Raw genomic sequence first — 22074 nt, forward strand, 5'->3', positions numbered from 1 at the left:
ATGGAGCAACATCCCTGATTTGCTAAAAGCGTATCCTATATGCTAGTAAATGGAAAAAATATTTCAGTCAAACCTTGTGCAGTATTTCTTTCAGGCTGCACCAATCAATTGCAGGGACTCATTCTGCATGGGGAGTTTTAGTCACCAGTGGCCTGCAAGGCTACTGGGGCTGATAAATCAGAACACGTGCAGGGTCATGACAACCATATTACACTGCAGGTACCGGGGCTGATCTAACGTGTTTTTATGAGGTCTAAGAAACATGGCATCTCTTTCCACACTAACCAATAGCGACATTCCACAACCAGCTGGCAGAAGTGGGCATAACAAAGTAAGGATGCCTTCCTAAAATGACTTCCCAGTCTCTTCACAATTAAATCAACTTCATGCACGTTAGTTGATGATGGAGGACTTTAGAGATGCCTATGCTGACACAAAAGGTACAACAATGCATTCTAAGTTACTTTTTCAGAAGATCCAGAGTTACAAAAAACGCTGCTGCACATCCAGAAATGCAAACAAACCTTTAACATACCTTCACTTGCAAAGCAAAGTTCAAGAAAGCTTTTACCTTTATGTGTGAAGCATTGACGTAGCCTGTGTTATTTTCTTTGGTTGGCACCAGCTCTACTCGGTTCTCCTCATAAGGAACGACCTCCCTGATGCGGTTGCGCTCAGTGTTTTCAGGCAAGGCAGCAGTGGTGAAGATCCCATCTGCCTTTTTCTTTGGAATCTGCTCGTATTCTGTAAACACCATCCCCTCTTCCAACTTCCTCTTCAAGATTTTGCACTAAGATTTAACAGAAAGGAACACCAACCCATTAATTCTTCCTAGAAGAGCATTTACCGTTAGACCCATCCATCTGTTCTTTGAATAGCAATATTTAGCCATAGCATTCTCTCACTTGCTTCTTTTTTCAGTTGTAGTTACCTGAGGGATCACGACATACTCTTATTTCTACTGAATAAAACCGCAAGCAAATTTTATGTTTTTACATTCCAACTCCACATTTTAAGACTGAGGCCATAAAAAGCAAAACCACGCTAAACACAATCCCAGTCAGTATGAATTTGTATGCGATTTCACCACAGTAGATACTTGTAAAAATATTTTAAATTTATCTTTTTAGGAAGAAGATCATACTACAAGAAGTGTGAAGCGGCCCACATTTTCAAAATATTTCCTAACTTGCAAGTACGCAATTTCTGTGGTTGAACACAACCCTATATACGTGCAGGCGGAGGTTAAAGTTTGTCAGCTGCGTACCAGACCACATAAGGCTGCAAATTTCCATCCAGAAACCCAGAAAGATTCTTTGCAAATATGTCTCTCAAATCTTAATGACAACAACCGATTTTAAGGTGTTTTAAGGTGTCTAACGATTTTCCGAAATGCCATATACGTGCATACACCCGCATGTGCTAACATCAGGGGGCAAACAACATTTTTTTTTTAATTTAATCCTATTAGAGACATTAACTGAACTCCTTAGTTATATCAGAACATGAAAGATGGTGTCTGTGGATGATCACTGTAAAAAGACTGCCCGATCAACTGAAAAATGTGCAAAACGTTAGATTTACAGCTTGATCTTGTATGACATTGTATGGTCACGTGAAACGGTGAACAGCCTCAATTTTCACTGACTTCAGTAAATGTTCAAGACATTTAACACTTTGCCAGCATCCAAAGACACACCAGTGTTAACCCCACAGACCTTTTCCATTAAGGGCTCTCAAAACTTTTAAGAGGAATTTTTTCACATTTTAAATCAAATTTTAGTATTTTAGAAACTTCATGCTGCTGGGAACAAAGGGAATGAGTAACATTTCATGCGCCTCCATCTTACCCTCTCATCCATTGGCACCTTGGCGACTTCATCCTGGCTGTCCTCCGGCACTGGAACCCTAGCAACTGAGAGTCCGTTCAGTGCTGCCAACATCAAGGGCCTCTTCTGGGCCTCCAGGCCTGCCATCTTCTGCTTTTCTAGATTCTTTTGGCAAGAAAAGGCACGTTTTCATCTCTGTGTGATTATTTATAATGCCAGTAAAATGCTGGAATGTTTTTTTAATCTCCAAAATCTGCAACTCTCCGGCCAAGGAATGCAGATGATCACCATTAGCATCGTAAATTCAAATACAACCTCTATTCTTCCTGTTATTCCTCAAAGGCCTGCTCCTACATGAGCACAGAATTTTAATTTCAAAGAAGCAATCCCAGCGTATAATGCAGTTTACATGCCATCAAAGGACATACAAATACAATCTCAAGCATTTTTCTGCAAACATTATTCCGAATGTAGGACACACAAAGCATCACCCTGTTACGTTAAAGTAGCGCTACCATAGCCAAGATACCTGGGGCATCTTTTAAAAAGCAATCATTTCAATCTATTACAACAAACAGTAAAACACAGGCCATTGTTTCCCTTCTGTGATGGTCATACTTAAAATGAGAGGTCTTCTGATGCACTCAGCTATTATGGCGATTCAAATAGCACCCACGATATATTTCGCACTAAAAACTGAGCTCATATCCCAGAAACTGAACGTAACAGCAGCCAGGGAGGGATATTGTTCATCGTATTCATGCATCATATTATGAATTTTAAATTCATCCTGCTGCGCTCCTTATGCCACTGGGAGCTGAAACATCAAAAAAAGACGACAGACCATCTCCAGAAGTAGCCAAATCAGGAATATTTTATTCCATTTTCTTAACAGTTCTTTCTGATGGATTTGAAAGGAGAGATGAGCACAAGTGAAGCCTGGTTCTTAACATGCATATAGAAGCTGGCCAAGCTCAGCTCCTAGAAACACACTACTGAACCTGAATGCCCTCAAATATATGTAAAAGGCTTGATTTTTCAAAAGCCTGTGAGCTTTTTCCTCACTACTGGGTTCCTCCAGAGCACTAAGTACAAAAAACAGACAAAAAAGGCAAAACAAAAATCAAAATCCACTCTGCTTTCTTTTCATCTTTTCAGAATGCAGGAAAATGCAAGTATGTTTTCTTGGTTTGGGGATTTTTATTATTATAACTACTTGCAAGATAAAATAAAAGAGTCTGTGTTTCAAAGATCCAGGTCATCAAATTACCATTAATATAACACGTGACTCCTATGACAAAAGGAAGGTCTGCATGTGTTAAGTCTGCTGATCTAGGCTGAAACCACCTTAAAAGCTTAATGCTAAGATCACCTCTTTACTTGCTAAACAACAACAACAACAAAGCACCTTTTGACCAAAGGTTGATCCGAATGATAATTCAGAGGAAGAGTACTGAAACAACATCTCTAAGCTCTCTTCTCACCTTCACTTCCATCCTAAAATCCTTTGGGTTCCTGCTTCTCAATATATTTTCTTTTCCTCAGAAGATCAAAAGAGCATATATATGCTTGTTGTTACACCAATGTCTACAGTATTCGTTTATGAAAAGATTATGTTTTATAGTCAAGTATCTATTTTATGTTTATAAGTTGAAGATTCTGCAAGGAGTAAATTCAGTCTCTACACTATAACTTCGTGGACCAAGTTTGATTTCCTAAACATTACATCAGTGTAAGGACCACCAGTGAACAAGAAGCACTACACACATCTTTAAAAAATTTCTTTTTAAATACAGTAGTATTTAAATCTAACTAGTTACTGACCTAGTACATGACAAACTCTCTTCTGTTCTGGTCCATTAATTTCATTATTTTGTTTCATTAATTTGTTTCAGGAATTGTTTTTCTGTCAGACCTCAATCTGAAAAAAAAAAGAACTACGCACACACTTCGCTTTCTGTGACTGCAGTTGCACTCCCCAGAGCGTTACATCAAGCACATACGTAAGTCACTACATGGTAAGCATCCCTCGCATTTCTGCCATTGCTTACAGTGGCACTGAAGCCTTTAAATACTTTTTATTCTAAATTCATTGCAAGTTTAAAAGGACCCTATTTCTCATACTTGAGTACATTTAAAAAAACCCCAACAATCCAGACCCTCAGCCACACTATATCTGCTGCTTCTGTAATGAGATATCTGGTCACTCATTTAGTTATTGGCAAAACCCGCAATTTATATTCTACAGCTAGCAGTGTTTTACTCCACTAAAACTGTGTTATATAAAGTGGCAGGAAAGGAAATCAAAGCGATCATTTGAAAAACTCAAAGAGTTTCCATCATGCTATGTATTACATGATACTTCACTTGACATCCCTGTAAAAAAAGAGCAAAATGCTAGTGCCAAAACACAATCTCCCACCTGCCTCGGCAGCCGCATTTCAGGCTCACCCTGACCTCAGATCCGTGGGGGCTAGAGAGCTGCGTGGGCAGAAGGGCACCAGGCATTGACGGGAGCTTTGCGGTCAAGCCTCCTCGTCACCCGACTGCGTGCTCTGCCACCCGGCTCGGGCCGGCCACTGCTGCCAGCGTGGTGGCACCAGCAGCTGGACCAGGTGCGGGTCTGGCCAGCAGCCGAACGACCACGGCGCAGGAAGCAGACAAGCCCAGTGCGTGGGATCAGCCCCTTTGGTGGCCATACAGAGCCACGAAACCAAACTGTATGTGGCACTTAATACCACATTTCCTAACTTTAAGCAAATCAACATATTCCCACCCATGTGTTCCCCCCAGTTAGCTGATCCAACAGTTTTCTGGTGTGGAAGCTGACCTGTATGGTTACTAATTTCCAAGAAGCCACTGCAACAGAGGAAGGCACTTACCCGTATCATGATTTCTCTTTCTATAATGCTGTCCTCAATAGAAAACATTTCAGACACGGGCCTTTCCTTGACAGGTTCTTTCTTGACCCGCTCCTTCACACTCGTGAGGTCAGGCTCCGAGATGGAGGGCCCGAGCGAAGACCCGTTTATTGCCATTTGATCAGTTCGAGAGACACTAATGGCTTTGGAAGGCCCTGGCCTCATGGCCTTGGCCCTCGCTACAGCCACAGAAATGCTAACATGGTCCTGCCTCAGGGCTCCGTTGCTGACACTTTTACGAGGCCCAGGATACTCTGGAGGAGGTTTATTTGGTATTCTAGCCAAGGCAGCTTGCAGCTGAGCACTGTACTCCATGTTCTCACGGAGGGCTGTTATCCGTGACACAGATTCTGGGGTGTCTTCTTCCTCTTCGCTTTCACTGCTGTGTATCAGCATCGTGGCATCAGAGAATGTCTTTTTGTGATGATAATGAGGAACTTGCTGAACTTCGTGCCCCATCTGAACCGACTCTTCTGGCTGCACCTGCTCCCGCAAAGTGTTCCTGCGCGGCAGAGGCGCGTTTAAAGTTTTTAATGCCATGGCTTCTATACCACGTACCATATTGCTGATGACCTCCAAACTATGGCGCTTGTTCACAGCCGCGTGATGCTTCACTGCCATGAGGGGCTCGCTGACCTCCTGCAGCGACTGACGGACGACCGGCGAGCTGTCCTCTTGGAAGGTCTTTACTGAGAGCTGGACTTTGCGAGTCACCAAGTCAGGACTGCTCCCGCTGACATACTTGTGTCGGTGGCTTGCCAGGTCCGGCGTGCTAGTGGCAGGACGCGGGCGCGGGTATGGAGGTGGGGGTCTGAAGAGATAGTTCTTTAGCATGTGAGCGGTGTTGTAATTCTGGCTGCTCTGCAGCTGCATGTTAGCCAGTTCTGGTGTGCTGACAGTGTGGGATATGGCACTGGCTGCTGTCTTATTTTGCACAGCATTATTAGGGTTCATTTGGTCAGACGGGGCAACAGGCTTGTTATAGCCGCCACCCTGGGGCCCGTATGCGATCGTGTAAGGATGTCTCTCTCGAATCTCAGGCTGACTGTAAACTAGGTCTTCCGGCTGGTTATAAGCATGTGTGTTCCCAATATTGAGATTCCTCAAAGACTGACTTTGGCTATCCATCTGGATCACCCCTCTCTTCATTTGCCTCATGACAGTTTCATAATCTGGAGTTGGCCGGTAAGATGGTACTATGATTGCACTGTGTCTGTGGCTGGGGATATAGTCTGCTCTCATGATGTCGCTTCCAGGGATGCTCAGATTTGAGGACATTGGAGATGCCTGAATGAAGTTCTGTGAGCGATTGAGGGAGTTCATGCTGTGGGCACTGCATACGCTCCCATTGGGTCCATTACCATTCAAGTAGCTGAAGTCCATTGGACACCTGTCCAAACTGGTCTGAGACCTACAGTAGAAAGTTTCTTCATTTCCATGGAAAATGCTATCTGTGTAGAGCAGAGATAAAGACATCGACAAATTTAACATACGAGGACTCACTCAATGTTAACAAAACTTCAAATGCAGTCTGCACCAAAGATTACAGAGACAGCTTAGTGTGTAACTGCAGGGAACATTCAGTCTTGGGAGCACCCTTGGGTCATTGAAATAGAACTAAAACAAAGCTACTCCTGTAAACATTCCCAACAGTTAGCAAAATATGGTAGTTCAGATCCTTGTGGGAGACATGAAAGGGGAAAGAGGAAGTGTTTTTGCCTGGGGTGGCAAGGAAGAATAAAGGGGCATCTCTGACAGTGCCCTGGAAGGATTCACTGCTGCTACCACCTTAAAAATCCAGTGCTGCTAGGCTGTGGTAACCCTAAAAATTCTCATCTTTTCTGTTGATGGACTGTTGTCTGTGATTCAAAGTAGCAGAGGACTGTGGAATTGGAAATCCTATTTCAGACCAACCAACAGTTTTGAGGAAGTCTAACGCAGCAGGGTGATCAAGACTCAGCGGGGGGGTGGGGGTGGAGAAAAAAGAAACAAAAACACCCTACAGATGTGCTAGAGAATATTAAATACTTCAGCAAAGGATACTTGAGAGGGAATCAAGAAGGTAAAGATGATGTGCTGGTCACAACTTTACTGCAAGACTGTCCATGTTGAAAATCTTGTAAGAAAGGAGTAGCAGCTCCCAAAACTCTGAAATCAGCTAGTTCTTCAACAAAAGAGAGAAGCCTGTGGTAAAACTGAGGGAACTTTACAATTCTTCTAAATTCGAGAATATCTCCTTCAGAGCCTCAGCTTCACAGTAAAACAGTAGTAGCCATTAAGTCAAATTTTCTACTGTATGCCAGGAACTATACTGAATGGCTCCTTTCAAAACTTACCAAATTCTACCTTAAAATTAGTCAGATCACCACAACTCTTAAAGCACTATCAGGTATGACTAAGAGCTCCTCTGCCGATGAGAGCACTTCAACTGTACCTCTCATGAACTGCACAGAACGTAGCCTAATAGACCTGGCTACGTGTATTCCAAAAGGTGGTGTGGTTACGGGTGTGAGACTCGAGGTGTTTAGGGGCTGGGCTCCATTCCAAGCCTTGATCAAAGTAACCTGGTACAACCTCTTAGAGAATTTATTCATCAAACATAGAGGTAAAAATAGTTAACCCTCCTTACCTCTGTAAGGCTAACAGTGCCCGCAGATGTTGGTGAAAAACCAGCAGAAAAGATCATCTAAGTGTACAGTTTCATGACCAGGACACTATGATTTCTCCTACCGTAAAAGATATTTTCTGTCTCCTTTTCCCTCACTCCATTTTTCTCCCTGGCCCCAGCTGGCACTGCCTTTGAGTACAGCCATCACACTTCCTTTAGAAATTATTTTTTCAGCTCACTGAACTGGAATACCAAGTCTAAGGTCCATATAATCATGCACAGACATTGTAGAGAAATTTGAAAACTGAAAATGGACTTTAAACAGAAAACTTACTGCAACATTAACTATAGAACTGCTAGCTCTCCTCCAACAGCAACTTCCATTTGACCATGACGGCATTAGAAATATAGACATAAGAGTTAGGAGCTTCTTTGCATACACATAAAATTGAAGTTCCTTAAGGAAGAAATATATGCTTTAAGTACCTTGTGAATTATGTGTTTCAGTGTAGTGTTCGCCACACTGGACATGCATAGGAGGCAGTATAAATGGATGCTGTCTTGGCTGAAATAAAAGTACAAGGAAAAAAAAAAGCATTAGAAACTTCACTTGCTACAATTTTTGCAGCTGAAACAGGAAAAAACGGTTCTATGCCCTTTCCACTGAATAATGCTCTTTCTTACCCAGCCAAAGACACATGGCTTGGTATTTCTTAATAGAACAGAGACGAACGTTTTGGATATTGTTAGCTAAATTTTGTTACAGAGCCCAAAGCTGACCAGTTAAGACTCCTTTAAGATCAACCACTTCAGAAAACGACATCCAGACTCCCAGCTCACTTAGAACTTTTGAAAAGTTTATTAAAAGCCCTTACCCTTGAAGAATTAAAACAAAACGAACACCTAATCAGGACAAAAGTAGGCGATGGAATAAATTCAAGGACCTAGAACACTGTTATACAAGCAATAGGAGCACATATGGACTTAAAATAACTCTGCAAATTACATGAATATCAGATTCCCTAGATAATGAATTGGAGCTTTCCTCTAACAATTTGCACTGCAACAAGCTTTTTAACACAACAAGTATCACAGGGGGCAATTCAGCATTAAATCAGCAGGATCATTTGCAGCAAAATAAATCACAGCTGACACCGTATTCACCAGCTTTGTCCATTGGTAAACCGATGCGTTTTGCAATCACATTTTACTGCCTGCACTGTAATGTCCTGTGGTGTCACTGAGCAAAGTTTATGAAAAAGTACTTTGATATACAAAGTAAGCAGGAAGAGAAGGAAGACACTCTTGTCTCGTGAATATTTCTCCCTTAACAGCAGAATAAGGGTTTTTCATCTAGGCTGATTCAAGTAGTTCAAACTATTAAGGAATACTGTGGCTGCCCAAGGCAAAAAAGAAACCCCAAATAATTTACCTTTGCACACACATGCACAAATTGAGCACCACGCAAGTTAGCTACTAAGGAGGGGGTGGGGAGGAGGTTAAATTTACATTTTCCACGTAAATGGGGAGAAGGAATGAGAATCAAAGAAACTGAGCACACACATAAACTCTTGCATACAAAATGTCTGAGTTAAGCCAGAGCTGGAAGATGACAGCAAATATTTCTGCTATAACAATTATTTCCAAGGGCATAAAGCCCTACTCTCCCTGAGCAACCTGTGCAGAGGAGCCTGCTGCTGACAGCCTGAGTAGCAGAGCTTAGTCTGGAACAAACCAAGATGTTGGAAAGCCTAACAAATGGGGGGCAGAGAAAAAGTGCAAGGAAGGAGCAGTGACTTCCACTGGGAATGTATACATCTGGAGCAGACAGTTTTCTTTGTGATAGATGTTATGGAAGGTATCTGCAAGAAATTAGGGATGATTATTCTTTTTCTGTTTTTTTTTTTTGAAAGCTCATCTGCCTCTTCTGATGAAACAGCAGAAGCTTGAGCTCTGCAGAACATCAATATCCAAATTAAGAATCACCTGGGTTTGTTTTGTTTTGTTTTGTTTTTTTTAATCAGATTATTAAACATATCATCACATTAAGATCTCCTATGCTGAGGAGGTTTTGCTGGAAAACCAGCATCACTGGGTGGCCTGACAGGAAAAAGAAAAAGCATAAAATGGCTTTAAAGTAATAGTAGTTAAAATATATGCCAGTGAGGCCAAAACCATATGAAGGGTCTTAATCTGAAAGTAATGAACATGTTCCTTAGTGAAGTGGCAGAGCCTCACCCCAAAGATTCCACTTCACTTCCCATTTATGCCTACTGATTTATTACCATACAAGACAAATGAATAGGTAGGTGTATAAAGGTATGCACAGTGCAGACAACAGTCAGGAAGGTTTTAGGGTTTTTTTCCTCCCCAAAAAGAACTGTTCCAACAAGTTAAGAAAACAATTACGAAAAAAGCAGTTGGAAGTTCAACATGAATTGTCAGCAGCCCAGTTCACTTTTTAATTGATGAGCACACATTCCTCCTCTTGATCTTCCTGAGACTTTGGGATTTTTTTTAAAACTTGTTGCATGCTTATGTTCAAAACAGAGGCAGCAGGATTTGTTTTTCCTTTGAAAAAGTAGATTTCCATTTTTCACATCTAATATAGAAGTCAGCTCTATTTTTCCCCTTGTGATATATCGGAGGCCATCGCATAGGAATGCAAAGCACATTTCATTTCTTCACCTTCAGTTTTTCATAGCCATCTCCAGGGACCAAACCAGCAGACACCAAAAATGCTGTAAATATGCCTCAGAGAACATAATAAACAGCTTGTGTATTGCACCGTGACACCTTAGAAACACACTAAGAATGAAAGGACAAAGAAATCCGGAGCCAGCTACAACAGCTTTCCTGCCAATGGCTGGGAAACACAGAGTGCAACTTTTAGATCAAATGGACCATATACAGGCACACAGCAGAACAGCCTGTACTGCAATCTGTGAAGATGAAGCTATCCTAATATCAGTACCTGCTTAAGCTTAATTTTGGAACATTTTCACAAGCTACAACCACACCGTGGGGATATGTCACGAAGACATTAGCTTTCTATCATGCAGCGATAGGCTAATGGAGTTATCACTCTGGGAAGGTCTATAAAGCAGGTATAACCTATAGGTATAACCTATATCACAGAGGAAAACTGGCAACCTGCACACAGATAATATTGCCCTCTAAGGAATCAGCAGTGCTGTGCTACTCTTATTTAACAGCTTCTGAATTACTGTAAGAAATACTGACATACTAGATGTTAAAATTGGATCCAAAAACGTGTCCTTAGAACTGACTGGGAAAAAGACAACTCCCACAGACTTTTTTGGTAAAGATTTCAGGAAAGAGTTACCCAGTTTTGTCAAATTTATTGTATTTATGGAGATGAGTTAAATGGAAACAAATACAGTTTAAGAAAAACTCTGAATCGCAATCCTGTACTGATTATAATAGTTCTACTTTAAATCACAGTAACTTCACACAGAAATACTCTTAACCCAAGAAGTTGGTAAATTATAAGTAGACTTTATCCAAAACCTGAGGAATGGAAGAAACATGAAATGAGAAGCTGTAAAATCATATAATTACTAGGTTTTGATCTATACAGCACAAGACACTTCAAATTCTTTCTAGAGGATTATTTTCTCTACATATTGAAATAACCTCAATCCAGTAGAAAAGATGCACAGTTTCTGCAGGGCAACTAAAAATATAATGCCTTGAAGACTGTAATTTTTAATACTGAGTGGTGATATTATCCAGTTAAATAAACCTGGGCAGCCACACCCTTGAAACTCATTCCAATCATATTGCCTACAAGAAATGAGTTGATGTGCTTATTTGAAATTTAGAAAGTATTCCATCTTACACAATGCCCCATCCCATTTAGAAGTGGTATAGAGATTCTTAAAGACCCCACCACGGCACGTACCAAGGATGACCTACTCCAAGTGGGCCGTCGTCGGATAGGGGGAGGAGAACTTGATTGCCTGTGGAAGAAAAAGTAAAGAGAAATACTAGAAACTACAGTATTTCAATTCTGATTCAAGAATGAATGGGGAAAAGAAGAGATGAAGAATGTGTAAGTATTGCTCATTAATGAAATTAAAAAAAATATGAATACATGAAAATAATTCAGGTTCTTCTCTAAATACAGGAAGTATTCCAGTTCCAAAATATACATGCCTTCTGTTCATTATCCTATTTGGCTTACTTGGAAACACAAGAAAGAAAAAACTCTGGTTTAAAAAAAATGAATCAAACAAACAAGTCTCTTAAGCAATAAAAACTGTACATGGCACACAGGCACAGTCTGAGGTGACTTAAGGTGAACATTAAAACAATGACAATTTTATGAAATTCATAGCAATCACTCCAAAGCAATGCGCACAGATCAGGAGGGGGGAAAAAAGCAACTGGTTAGATAATACTAGCAGAGCCACATACAATGTTAGAGTAGCGAGGTGCAGCGAAAGGAACAAGGAGTGGGGGGGAAGGAGGAAGGGAAAGAAACAAGTTGAAGGAGGCAGAAATATAGTGCTTACGTGAAGAGAGGAAAGGTGGAATTTGTCCTCTTACAGTTTCTGATCTGGTGAATGATGTTATGTGCGATTAGAGGAAATGCACACAGGAAAACAAACAACTATCATTTTAACACAGAGGGCAGGAAAATTATTTGGCGAGAAAACACACATTGGCCTATGCTGTCATCAATATCTGTGCCTCTAACACAGAAGCTGATACCACACGAGACTGTGGTAAGAAGAGCAGTTCTAATGGCAAAAATACATTTAAACTCCAGTTATTTCACTCAGTGGCGTCATAATGTTCCCTATCTTCGTTAGCCCAAATACTTGTAAGTTGTATCTGAAGCTGCTACATACATGCAGTTCATGGTACCCACATACTTATGGCTCAATGTTTAGAAATAAACATGATCAAAAGCTATTGCTTCTGCAGTCTGGATTGTGACCTGTAACAGAACAGTCGTCTCTGTTGACCCCAATAAACAGCTCCAAAGGGGAAATACTCCAAGATGACAGACTATGATATTTTGTTTTCTTTCTCAACTGTCACAGGGGAGACAATCAGGAGCTTCCTTTGAACTCAATTCCTCTGAAACCATTAAATTTAGTATTGGACTACTTAAATGCATTATATGCCGCTAAGAAATGTCTTTTCTGGGCTTCCACTCACCTCCCAAGAACTGTAAGCGCCATCTGAAATTTGAACATCATCTCTTTTCTGTAAGTGAAAAGATCACTCTATGCAGTTCACCTCATTGGTCTCTCCAATACTCTTAAGTCATCGTATGTTAATATAACGTGTGCATACGTAATACTAGAAAGCTAGACCTTCCAATCTTCCCTTCATCATTTTGGCTTTATTTTCCAACAGATGGCATTACCCAGCCAAACAGATGGGATGTCCAGCTCTAACTAGAGCTGTTGATAGAGATGAACTTCTTCATGTATCTTCAGATATGAAGCTAAAAACTAAGCTGGAAGTTTTGCAAGGGATTCTTTTTCTCATTGCTACACAAAACCTGCACATCATGAAAATTTCTCAAAATTCTACACTTCTCAAAGCAAAGTTTATCTTAAACCAAAATTGCTGCATGCTGGTATAACTGAAACATACACAATTAATGAACTGACGTTTGACTTACAACTAAAGCCTCATGAATTCCTCCTTCAGTTAGGATGAATTCACCTGTGTGGAAGGACTAGCTCAAGGCCAGTTCCTTGTAAGTGCTCAAAGTAGAGCCTAAAGGAGACTCTGGGTTCAGATTTACAGTCTCTGCTGTGTCGTGCTAGTATGGCTACACAGGTTAACATTCCCAGGTGTCCTCCCTTGTTTGATGCACATAAGAAGCAGATAAATTACACTGCCCAAATTAGCAGATGACAACCTGTGTTTTCCACTGACCTTAACTGCTAGATGGGTAGCACATCTTCAAAAAGCTACTGCAATTCACATTTTGGCATGTTAATGTATGTCACCTTTCACTCCAGTTTATACTGCGTTATGAACAGCAAAGACCAAGAGTTTCAACTGAAGACTGTCAGATTTGTCTGCTTGGAGAGCATCAAGCCTCACAAGGTTCAGAATGAAATTTCATTCTCAATTGTCTGTTCTTGCTGGTGGTTAAAAGAAAACAAGAAAAAGGGAAAGGGGAAAAGAGTAACCGACACAAGTGACTAGAAAAAACAAACAAAACCAGACACACCAAAACTCAGAGCAATTCCAAAGCAGGGTGTCAGAGAACAACTCTGAAGAAAGAGTACTCACTCTGTGCAGATTTTGTTCTGTTTGTAAAACTTGTGTCTTGCTGCAAACAGCCGTGAAATATATTTGGCATTTTCAAGATCATCCTTTAAACACAAGAAAAAATAGGGAAAAAAGTATATACATAACCAATCATTTTGTTATTCTTAGCAAGAAGCAACAAAGAAGAGTTTCAAAAATCCAATTGCAGTAACGCTTGGTAAGGTCCATCATGTACAGAATTTGGCTGCCAAGAACACGTCTACTGCCCTCAAGAGCATTCAAGGCATTGAATTACTGAAATACAGTGGCATGCCTTTACATGCTGCCACTTCACTGCTAAGTCACAGTGGGAGGAGAGGAGGGACAACAACAACAAAAAGTGGCTCAAGCTTGCTGGTCCAGTTTCTACACCAGCCTTGGTTCAGAGAAATGTGGAGTGATTTTAAATAGCACAGAACAGCACTGCAGCCCTGTGAGTTCCAGTATGTCCATGCAACTGCTTATGCTGCTATATTTATGCCAGCATGAAAGATAGTGTGGCACTGCGGATGCTTCATCCAACAAGCACTTCATTTTTTTGCAGACTTCCCAGCATAGTGTCCTTTGAGGTGCTTGGAAGAGAATACCAATATTGGTAGCTAAATGAAGTTAATTTCACTCTCTGCATAAAGTAAAAAGTCAACTTTGCGGGGCAGGGCTTATGGTGAGCGAGCCCCTTTGGGAAAGTGGAATTTTAAAAGTTTATTTTCTATATAAGCAACTTTCTTGATGACACTGATTAGATCTTTTTCTTACTGTGTGAAAGAGCACATTCTCTTCTTTGTTGATCAACTCCAGAACAATCGAAGACTTGTTGTGTGCTATATTCCCAATGTCATTCCACCTGTAAAGTAAAAAAAAAAAAAAAAAAAAAAAAAGCAGTAGAGTTTGCCAACACATACATTCAAATATTTCACAAACACATTAAGAATCCTTTAGTCAACATTAGTCTCATTTTATGGGAAAGCTTTTCAGTAGCTGTTTGGTGAAGAAACATGGTCAGGAAAATAAGGAAGTCATGCTCTGATTAAAGGAGAAACAGACATTCAGCTTTTAACCCAAAGCAGGAGAGTTAAAAGCTCTCTTTAAAAACACCAATTTGAAGACTCACAATAGAAGATACACTGAAAATACATTAATGATAAACATTATACTGAATTGTGGCATTTCTGAATTGATTGATTTTAGCCACATGTAATAGAATTTATTAATTTTTTTTAATAGTGCCATTCCTCTCCAAATGCTGCTTCCAACAATCCTCCAGTGCCAATGCTTCCTAAAGAAGGTTAAGTTGACAACATGGTTATACAGACTGTGCATACCATGTTAATACTCCGGTTTTATGTTTGCAATCTTTTTTTTTTTCCCCCACGTAATTGTCAGGTTATCCAAGATCAGAGTTATAATCTTCTTACAAATAGCTGACAGACATTTGCGTACATTGCATGCAATCCATGGGGATGGAAAGGACTTGTTTGTTCTGTTTGTAGCATGCATTCCTCTTCATGTCATGGCAGGATGCTTGAAGTGCATATTTCCAAAGAGTAAGGATCCCAGCACCAACTATTACTTCTACATGTAGAGAAACTTCTTGCTTTTGTCACCTGGCACAATTAAAGGATTATCTAATTTCTTCTCAAAATTAAATAGGCAAAACATCAGCTATGTGGAAAAGGGATCCCTAACGTTTTGGAAGATGACCACTGAAAGCCCTTTTAAGGCAAAACCCCCCAACATTCCAGCTATGTCTGATACAAGCCTTAGCTACTGACTAAAAATTAGTGCTCCTCATAAAACACAATTTTTTGCATGCACAAAACGTTCATATTCTAATAACAGGGACTAGTAAAAATCCACTTCAAATTAACACTGACAGTAATGGAAATACCCACCAGAAGAGTAGCAAAGAGGAATGAGTGAAACCCTAGCCCCCCTGGAATCATGGAGATTTCTAGCAACATTTTCACACAGAACAAACTTTTGTAAGAAGTAACAAAACCCAGGACAGAAAGTTAATGGAAAGGCTTAAGTGATTCTTAATAACAAAAATAAACAGCAGAATAAATAAACAAGTGACACAGCCAGGATTTTCAAAATTACAGAATGAGAAGGTTCAGCTTTTTTTCAGTGGAGCACCTAAATATGGCAATCAGATTTTCAGAAATGTTGAGTGCCCAGGCTGCCAACCGTCAGGTTTAACAGATTTGCATTCAGAAGCATCAAAGAAGCAGACATAAAGGCAAGAAAAGAAAAGGGATCAAAGCCTTGTAAGTAGAACAAGACACATGACAGACAACTACGTCTTTCTTGCTGTCAAACCCATTCACAGACATCAGAAATTATTCTTTATCACATCTCTTATGGCCAAGAGGGCAATCCTGAAAACAGCGAGGTGACTACTCCTTAGTTAGAGGATTGGCACTACTGAAGTCCCATATGTAAGTAAGGAAAAAACGCCACACATGGAGCTCTAAAAAGAAACTCACTTTAAATACAGAAGACCCTAGTTTTTACCTATAAATCACAGTCGTCCTTCCAATTCTGTTTTTTATGAAGATTCCCATGAAGAAAATACCGAGGTGTATGTCATTTCCATGATTATCCTGCAGAGAAAGGATAATATATTTAGTTTAATAAAGAAACTGGCCAATACATGCATACGAATGCATGCTGAACTACCGGATAGAAGCCCTTCTTCAGGATGAATACAGGACTAATCCTGGACTAACCTATATTTTGCTGCTTGATCGGACTCTGATTTTCATTATTTCAAAGCAGCTGGCACTTAACTGGGTTCATTTCTGTTGATTAGCGAGAACGGACGAAGACTAAACGAGCCCAAGGTTCTCCTCTATCAAAGAACATGCACACCACAAACTGGCATTCATTGTATAAAACCCCACATTCCCGATCATTGTCATTATAGCTATCTAGAGCCTGTACATCTACCAAAAGCGATAGTCCTCTTTCACATTCACAGTATTTCTCCAGTCATCTGTTAAAACACGTAGAGATTTCAGAAAACCACACCTGGGGATGGAATCCCTCTCAAAAGCCATACCCTTCACGCTTCCTCCTTTAAATACTCTGTGTAGAAGTTCACAGCACATCACCCTAAAAAGTACTTGTATCTCTATACAGATACATCCTCCACTGTTTTTCAATTATTGGGTTAAATATTCAGCTACATGCACCACAATGTCCACTGTTCTTGCATTGTTTTTCAGAAGTTCTATTGTTTTTGTGCCTACCCATGTCTCTTTGCAGGCTCCTGTTTGAAAACCATATGCTCCTGTTCCATTTTGCCATCAGTTGTTTTCTTAAAAATACTTTTTTGCTACAAAAGCTTAATGCTGTTGACAAAGAGGGTTTTTTTACATTTATCAACAAAAACAACTCCCCCTCAGCTGCATATATAGCAATTGATTCACACTTTAAAGTGGTAAATAAAAATCATGCTAACGCAAAGAATGTGGTTAAAAAGAATTGCTAGAAGAAAGGGTATGAGAGAAGTTAATGCACTACGCATGAGCAAATTCTAGAAACCATCAGGCGCCTCTGCATTTTAATAGATCAGATTACAGCTGTTCTTCTGGCCTTGCTGTACTTGATCCCTGGAAGGCAACAATGGAGTATCTGCACCTATTTCTAACTACTAAGTGCTGGGCCTTTTGCAAACGAACGATGGATGCCAATTTTCAAGCCTCAGCTTATGCACTGATTCTCAGTGCCGCATATGCCAGCATTCTTCCGCACGTACAAGTCAGCAGAGGTCCTACGCCTGACAGTCTTCAGTTTAGTCTGATCAGAGGACCACACATTCCTCTGCCTTGTCCCAGAGGCAGCTTTAGAAAGCAAAGAGATTGGGAAAACATTAGGGAAAATGTATGTATTTGTACACACATAAATATACGTGTGTCCGTGTGTATACACACAAATATCTATACAGAAAGAGAAATGTATTTCTAATGGCATTTTCCAACAGGAACAAGAGAGAAATCTTTCATTGTTCCCTTTGAATGCAGTTCTATTTGTCTACCAGGCTGGCACGCTGCTCTTTGACACATGGATAACACCCTCCTGCAGCTTTGCAGTGCACCCAGTCCACTGTTCACACTTATCTTCTTGACATGCAATAATATCTAATGACAATTCCAACACAGAAATCCTTTGCAGCAGCATGCAGCATTAATCCGAATTAGAGGAAAACATTAATTTCATTCATTCACAATAAACATTCCATAATTTTTATTGTTGGGTAGGAGGTTTTTTTGCTATTCAGCTTCTCCCCTTCAGGCCAACTTTGAGGTTGGCCAAAGGATCGATTTTGACTTCGGCAGAAAAGTTTTTTTGTTTGGTGCGAGGTTTTGTTTATTTGGTTTGGTTTTAAATTCCAAGTCATCTTTAACTAGCAGAAAAATTGCTAGCAGTCCACCACTTACGGTGGCTGGGTTGGTTAGCAGAGAGAAATGGGATGTGTTGGTAACAGCGGTTTTCAGTTTCTCAACACATTATCATCATGGTGGCATGTGCTCCACAAGGCCAGACAGGCCATCCACGGCAGAAAGGGGCTGCCAGCGAAGGGAAAGTGACTACAAACGCAAAATAAATCTTGAAACCTCCCCTCAGTGTGTGGAGGACCTGTATGCACATGTAAGAAACTAAGGAAAGGTAAAGCCAATGCTTGGTAAATAGCAACTGAGAAAGACATGAAAAGGTCTTATCTTCGTATTCTGTTAAAGACAACCAGAGCTGAGGTTCATCTGCCTCAGCCGCTCTCCCTCAGACAGCACTCAAAGAAAAGCAAGGAGCATCTCAGCTTCCCAAGCCGGGAAGTCTGCTTCCCAGAGCAGGCCCTGGCATAGCAACCTCTTCTGTGAAAAGGATCTGGTGGAAGAGAAGTAATACTACACGCCCACGATACCCTCATGCTGCAGTGTCCGTTCAAACTACCAGCAGCCATTTCACTCTCCAGAAGAGTGAAACAAGTCCTGCCTCCTTTGGACAGCCACAACTTGGATGCATCCTAAAGGCAGCTGCAGACTTCTGCATCCTTTGATTCAGAGGTTCCTTTATAATATACACTAACATACCTTCACAGGGAAAATCTCCTGCCCAAACCCATCAAGGCGTTCCACTTCATTGATGTACATTAGCTCAGCCTCTGCTGCTGTAATGCCGCTGCAATTAGAGTAAGAAAAGGCAGCAAACGGTCAATATTATATGCACACAATGAATACTAGTGAAAAAAAGGGAAATTCACAAACCACTTTAGAAGACACTTTGGAGATGCTGCCTAGAAATGCACAACACAAAAATAACTTTCAACATTAGGATCATAATCAGCAGGGGGAAGAATTTTACTAAATGTTACTAAGGTAAGGTACAAAGCACTATTCAAATTACAGGAGGAACAAACTTAACTGATCATATTACTCAGTTTCTTGTGCACACATCAAATGTTTTCTGGGCTTTATTAAAGCATCAGACCATTGCATCAGGTTGTGTCTAGTTTTGGATGGCCAATTTGAGCCACATGGGTCCTAATTTGCATAAATAGTATACAAATCCACTGAAGTTTCTTAAAATGACTTAAAAGGAAAGATCTATATTTTCAAGTTGGCTGTTCAAAAACACAGGCGCTAAATCCAAGTGTTGAGCAGATTCTCTTTCATAATAAAGAATAAACCAGCTGAAAACTTTTACACACGTGTCTATACATGCTCCTGTCACAGCTCAGGAATTCAGACAGATTTCAGTTCTCAAAAGCAGGTCAGAATAGATTGCAGGTTGCTCCAAAAGAAGGCCACTATTAGTGTTTTGCCTCTTTGCTTTTCCTTAGCAGAGCTTACAAACAGAAATAGAGGAACCAGACAAATACTTGCAAGAAAGAGGGAGAGAAAGGAGGTAGGATGTGATTTACCTGCTGAAGTGAGGGTAAGTATTTGTTCTTTGTGTTGCAGAAATAGCACTAAAGAGCACAGCAGGGGAGGGAAACCTTTCCTTTCAAGTCTGTGAGGTAACCAAGATCACACAAGTAGCCCATGGCAGAGAGAGAACAGAACAGAACCAGGCCTGTTCATGGCCAGCTTGGAAGCTAACCCTTTGGTTGCATCAAAGGGCCCAGCTTCCATTGAAACTCAGACCGAGAATGGCCTTAGACTCAGAAATTGGTATTTTCCCCTTTACAACCATTTTCTGTCATAGGGGAGTGCTGCACATAATATTCCTATTGCATTTCATGTAATAAAGCATTAAATGCAAATGCAAATTATATAACACGAAGGATTTTGCCAATGATGTGTAGGGACTGCCATTTTTCTAAGAACAGAATTCTAGAGGTTTAATTGCTTCCACTACCAAAACACCTAGACGACGCAAAAGAAGCCTGCTTACAAAGCAGGTATTTATACTGAAGCACTAATACATACGCTCCTAGCTCATTAATTAGTAAAATCATATTGTATCTTTTCCACAATGAGACTTAAAACCCAACTCCTGTTATTTTCATTTCCACTACATTGAGAGCGTGTGTGTCCCTCTCTCTATTGAATGAGAGAAAACCCTTGGACAGACCCTCGGACCACCCCCGACCAAGTCACAGGGCCTTTCACCATCAGGATTTAAGTGAAACCAAGAAGCAAAAAGAGTCTACTACACAGCGCCTTAAGTAGTGCTACACATGCTCATCAAATCTTATGGTGCGAATGCTCGTTTATTCGGGATTAAGTTCCTTGGCCATTTTGTGTTCACCAGTGGCAGATAATCTTTTGTAATAGACTAATTAAAAATCCGGCAAGACATAGCATAATAGTAACACGAAGGTAGGCTGGTTTATCCCTGCCAGAAAAGCATGGGGAGGAAGGGAAGTACCAAGAGGACGATGACAATAAAAAAAAATCTGAACCTTAACATGTCAAGCTCACCTGTGAGTTCGGTGCTCCTGAGCAACCTTTTGAGTCAGCTCCTCCAAGACAGCTTCATCCTGGGTCCAATCCTGTAAGAATATGAAGCAACATCAAAACCTAGTCATCCAAAGAGAGAGACGACAAAATGCAAGACAGGAATTATGACAGCAGATGTTTCAGGATTGTTTCCTGTTCACTCTCTTCCAGGTAGCTACAGAGAGAGAAGCTATCACCAACTGCATTGAAAATTCAGAGCACAGGATGCTGGAAATGTGCACGGAGAATACAAGTGTGATTTTTTTAAATATCTTTTTGAGGGAGGGTAAAAAGGTACTGTTAAAAAAAGGGTAAGTTGCTTATTATTCCAAAATAGAGAGCAGAATATAGAGCAGAGATAAGGGATCTTTTCCTGGATATGGACCAAACAAGTCTTTAAAAACAGTTGGAAGACTACAAATTAATATATATCTTTCAAAACAGCCAAAAATTTCAGAATAATGCATAGACCATGGAAAATGACGTCATGGGTATCTGCTGTCCTGCAATCTACAGGTAATCCCTTCCCAGATTAAAAGGGATTGAAAGTTTTGCTACCTCTTCAAATGTGTACTAAAATGTACATTATGCTTGCAACACCATTTCTGAACAGAAATTTTTGTCTTCTGGAAATTTAATAATGTGTGGTAGAAACAATTCTGAAGTAACTGGGAGCAAGTTAATAAAGGAAGTCTGCTCATAAATTCAAGGCAAAAAAAAAGGAAGCTGAAAGACTTTCTTGCAAAACCTCAAAGTTCTTATTTTTGTTTTAAAAAGCCTTAAGGCTGCATGTAATGTACTTAAATACACCGCCTGTTTCTTGCTCAGTGGGGCCCTCCCTCTGGTATTTGCTTCTGCCACAAAAAAATGTGAAAGTGGTAGCGTGCTAATGAAAAATGGCATGGTACATGCCTATGCACAGCTACACACCTGTGAGGTGTGCTGTGTACACAACTTTGTTCTTTTCACTGCTGAAGAAATGCCATTTGACACACATTGGAGCCTCACAAGATCAAACAGTACAAATGTAGCTGCCCCTCCCTCATCCACCAGCTCACTTCACTAACGAATTTATAGCAACGTTCTCGTCGGAGGCTCTTTCTACGCCCGAGATTCACTCAAACCCTCCCACTTGCTTCAGGTCTAGTTTATATCTGCAGCACTTAGCAGCTGTCACTGAAGTTGCAGTGAAATATTTACTATTACGTTATCCACTCTCCCCCAGAAGAGCAAAGACAAGTAGTTAAAGAAATGTCTAGGGAAACAGTTGATTTAAGAGTAGGCTTCTGAGGACTGTAAGAAGCAGACACTTTGCTGATCTTGTTAAATTTAGCATAGTAGCATGGATAAAAGGCATGATACCACAAAGTGAGCACATGCAAAACTGAAGAGAGCTGACCACACCACAATGTAGGCAGCTGACTCAAAAATGGAGGTTCTAGGAGATGAGCCCGAAGAGTAAACTGCTG

At 40.5% G+C, this 22074-nt stretch overlaps 1 protein-coding gene across 1 annotated transcript in view; it reads right to left on the reverse strand.

Annotated features, from left to right (window-relative positions):
• The window catches only part of PTPN14 (protein tyrosine phosphatase, non-receptor type 14), a 71158-nt gene that overhangs the window by 12221 nt on the left and 36863 nt on the right, over positions 1-22074 (reverse strand). Inside the window, exons 5-14 of the mRNA XM_010287303.1 lie at positions 20588-20658; positions 18755-18842; positions 16176-16264; positions 14418-14505; positions 13644-13726; positions 11284-11341; positions 7845-7923; positions 4712-6201; positions 1851-1994; positions 572-790 (exon numbers count right to left, since the gene is read on the reverse strand). Of these exons, the coding sequence (XP_010285605.1) occupies positions 572-790; positions 1851-1994; positions 4712-6201; positions 7845-7923; positions 11284-11341; positions 13644-13726; positions 14418-14505; positions 16176-16264; positions 18755-18842; positions 20588-20658 (2409 nt within the window). The remainder of the gene's footprint in view (positions 1-571; positions 791-1850; positions 1995-4711; positions 6202-7844; positions 7924-11283; positions 11342-13643; positions 13727-14417; positions 14506-16175; positions 16265-18754; positions 18843-20587; positions 20659-22074) is intronic.

Source organism: Phaethon lepturus, unplaced genomic scaffold (assembly GCF_000687285.1).
Source record: "Phaethon lepturus isolate BGI_N335 unplaced genomic scaffold, ASM68728v1 scaffold13895, whole genome shotgun sequence".
NCBI classification, from domain to species: domain Eukaryota; kingdom Metazoa; phylum Chordata; class Aves; order Phaethontiformes; family Phaethontidae; genus Phaethon; species Phaethon lepturus.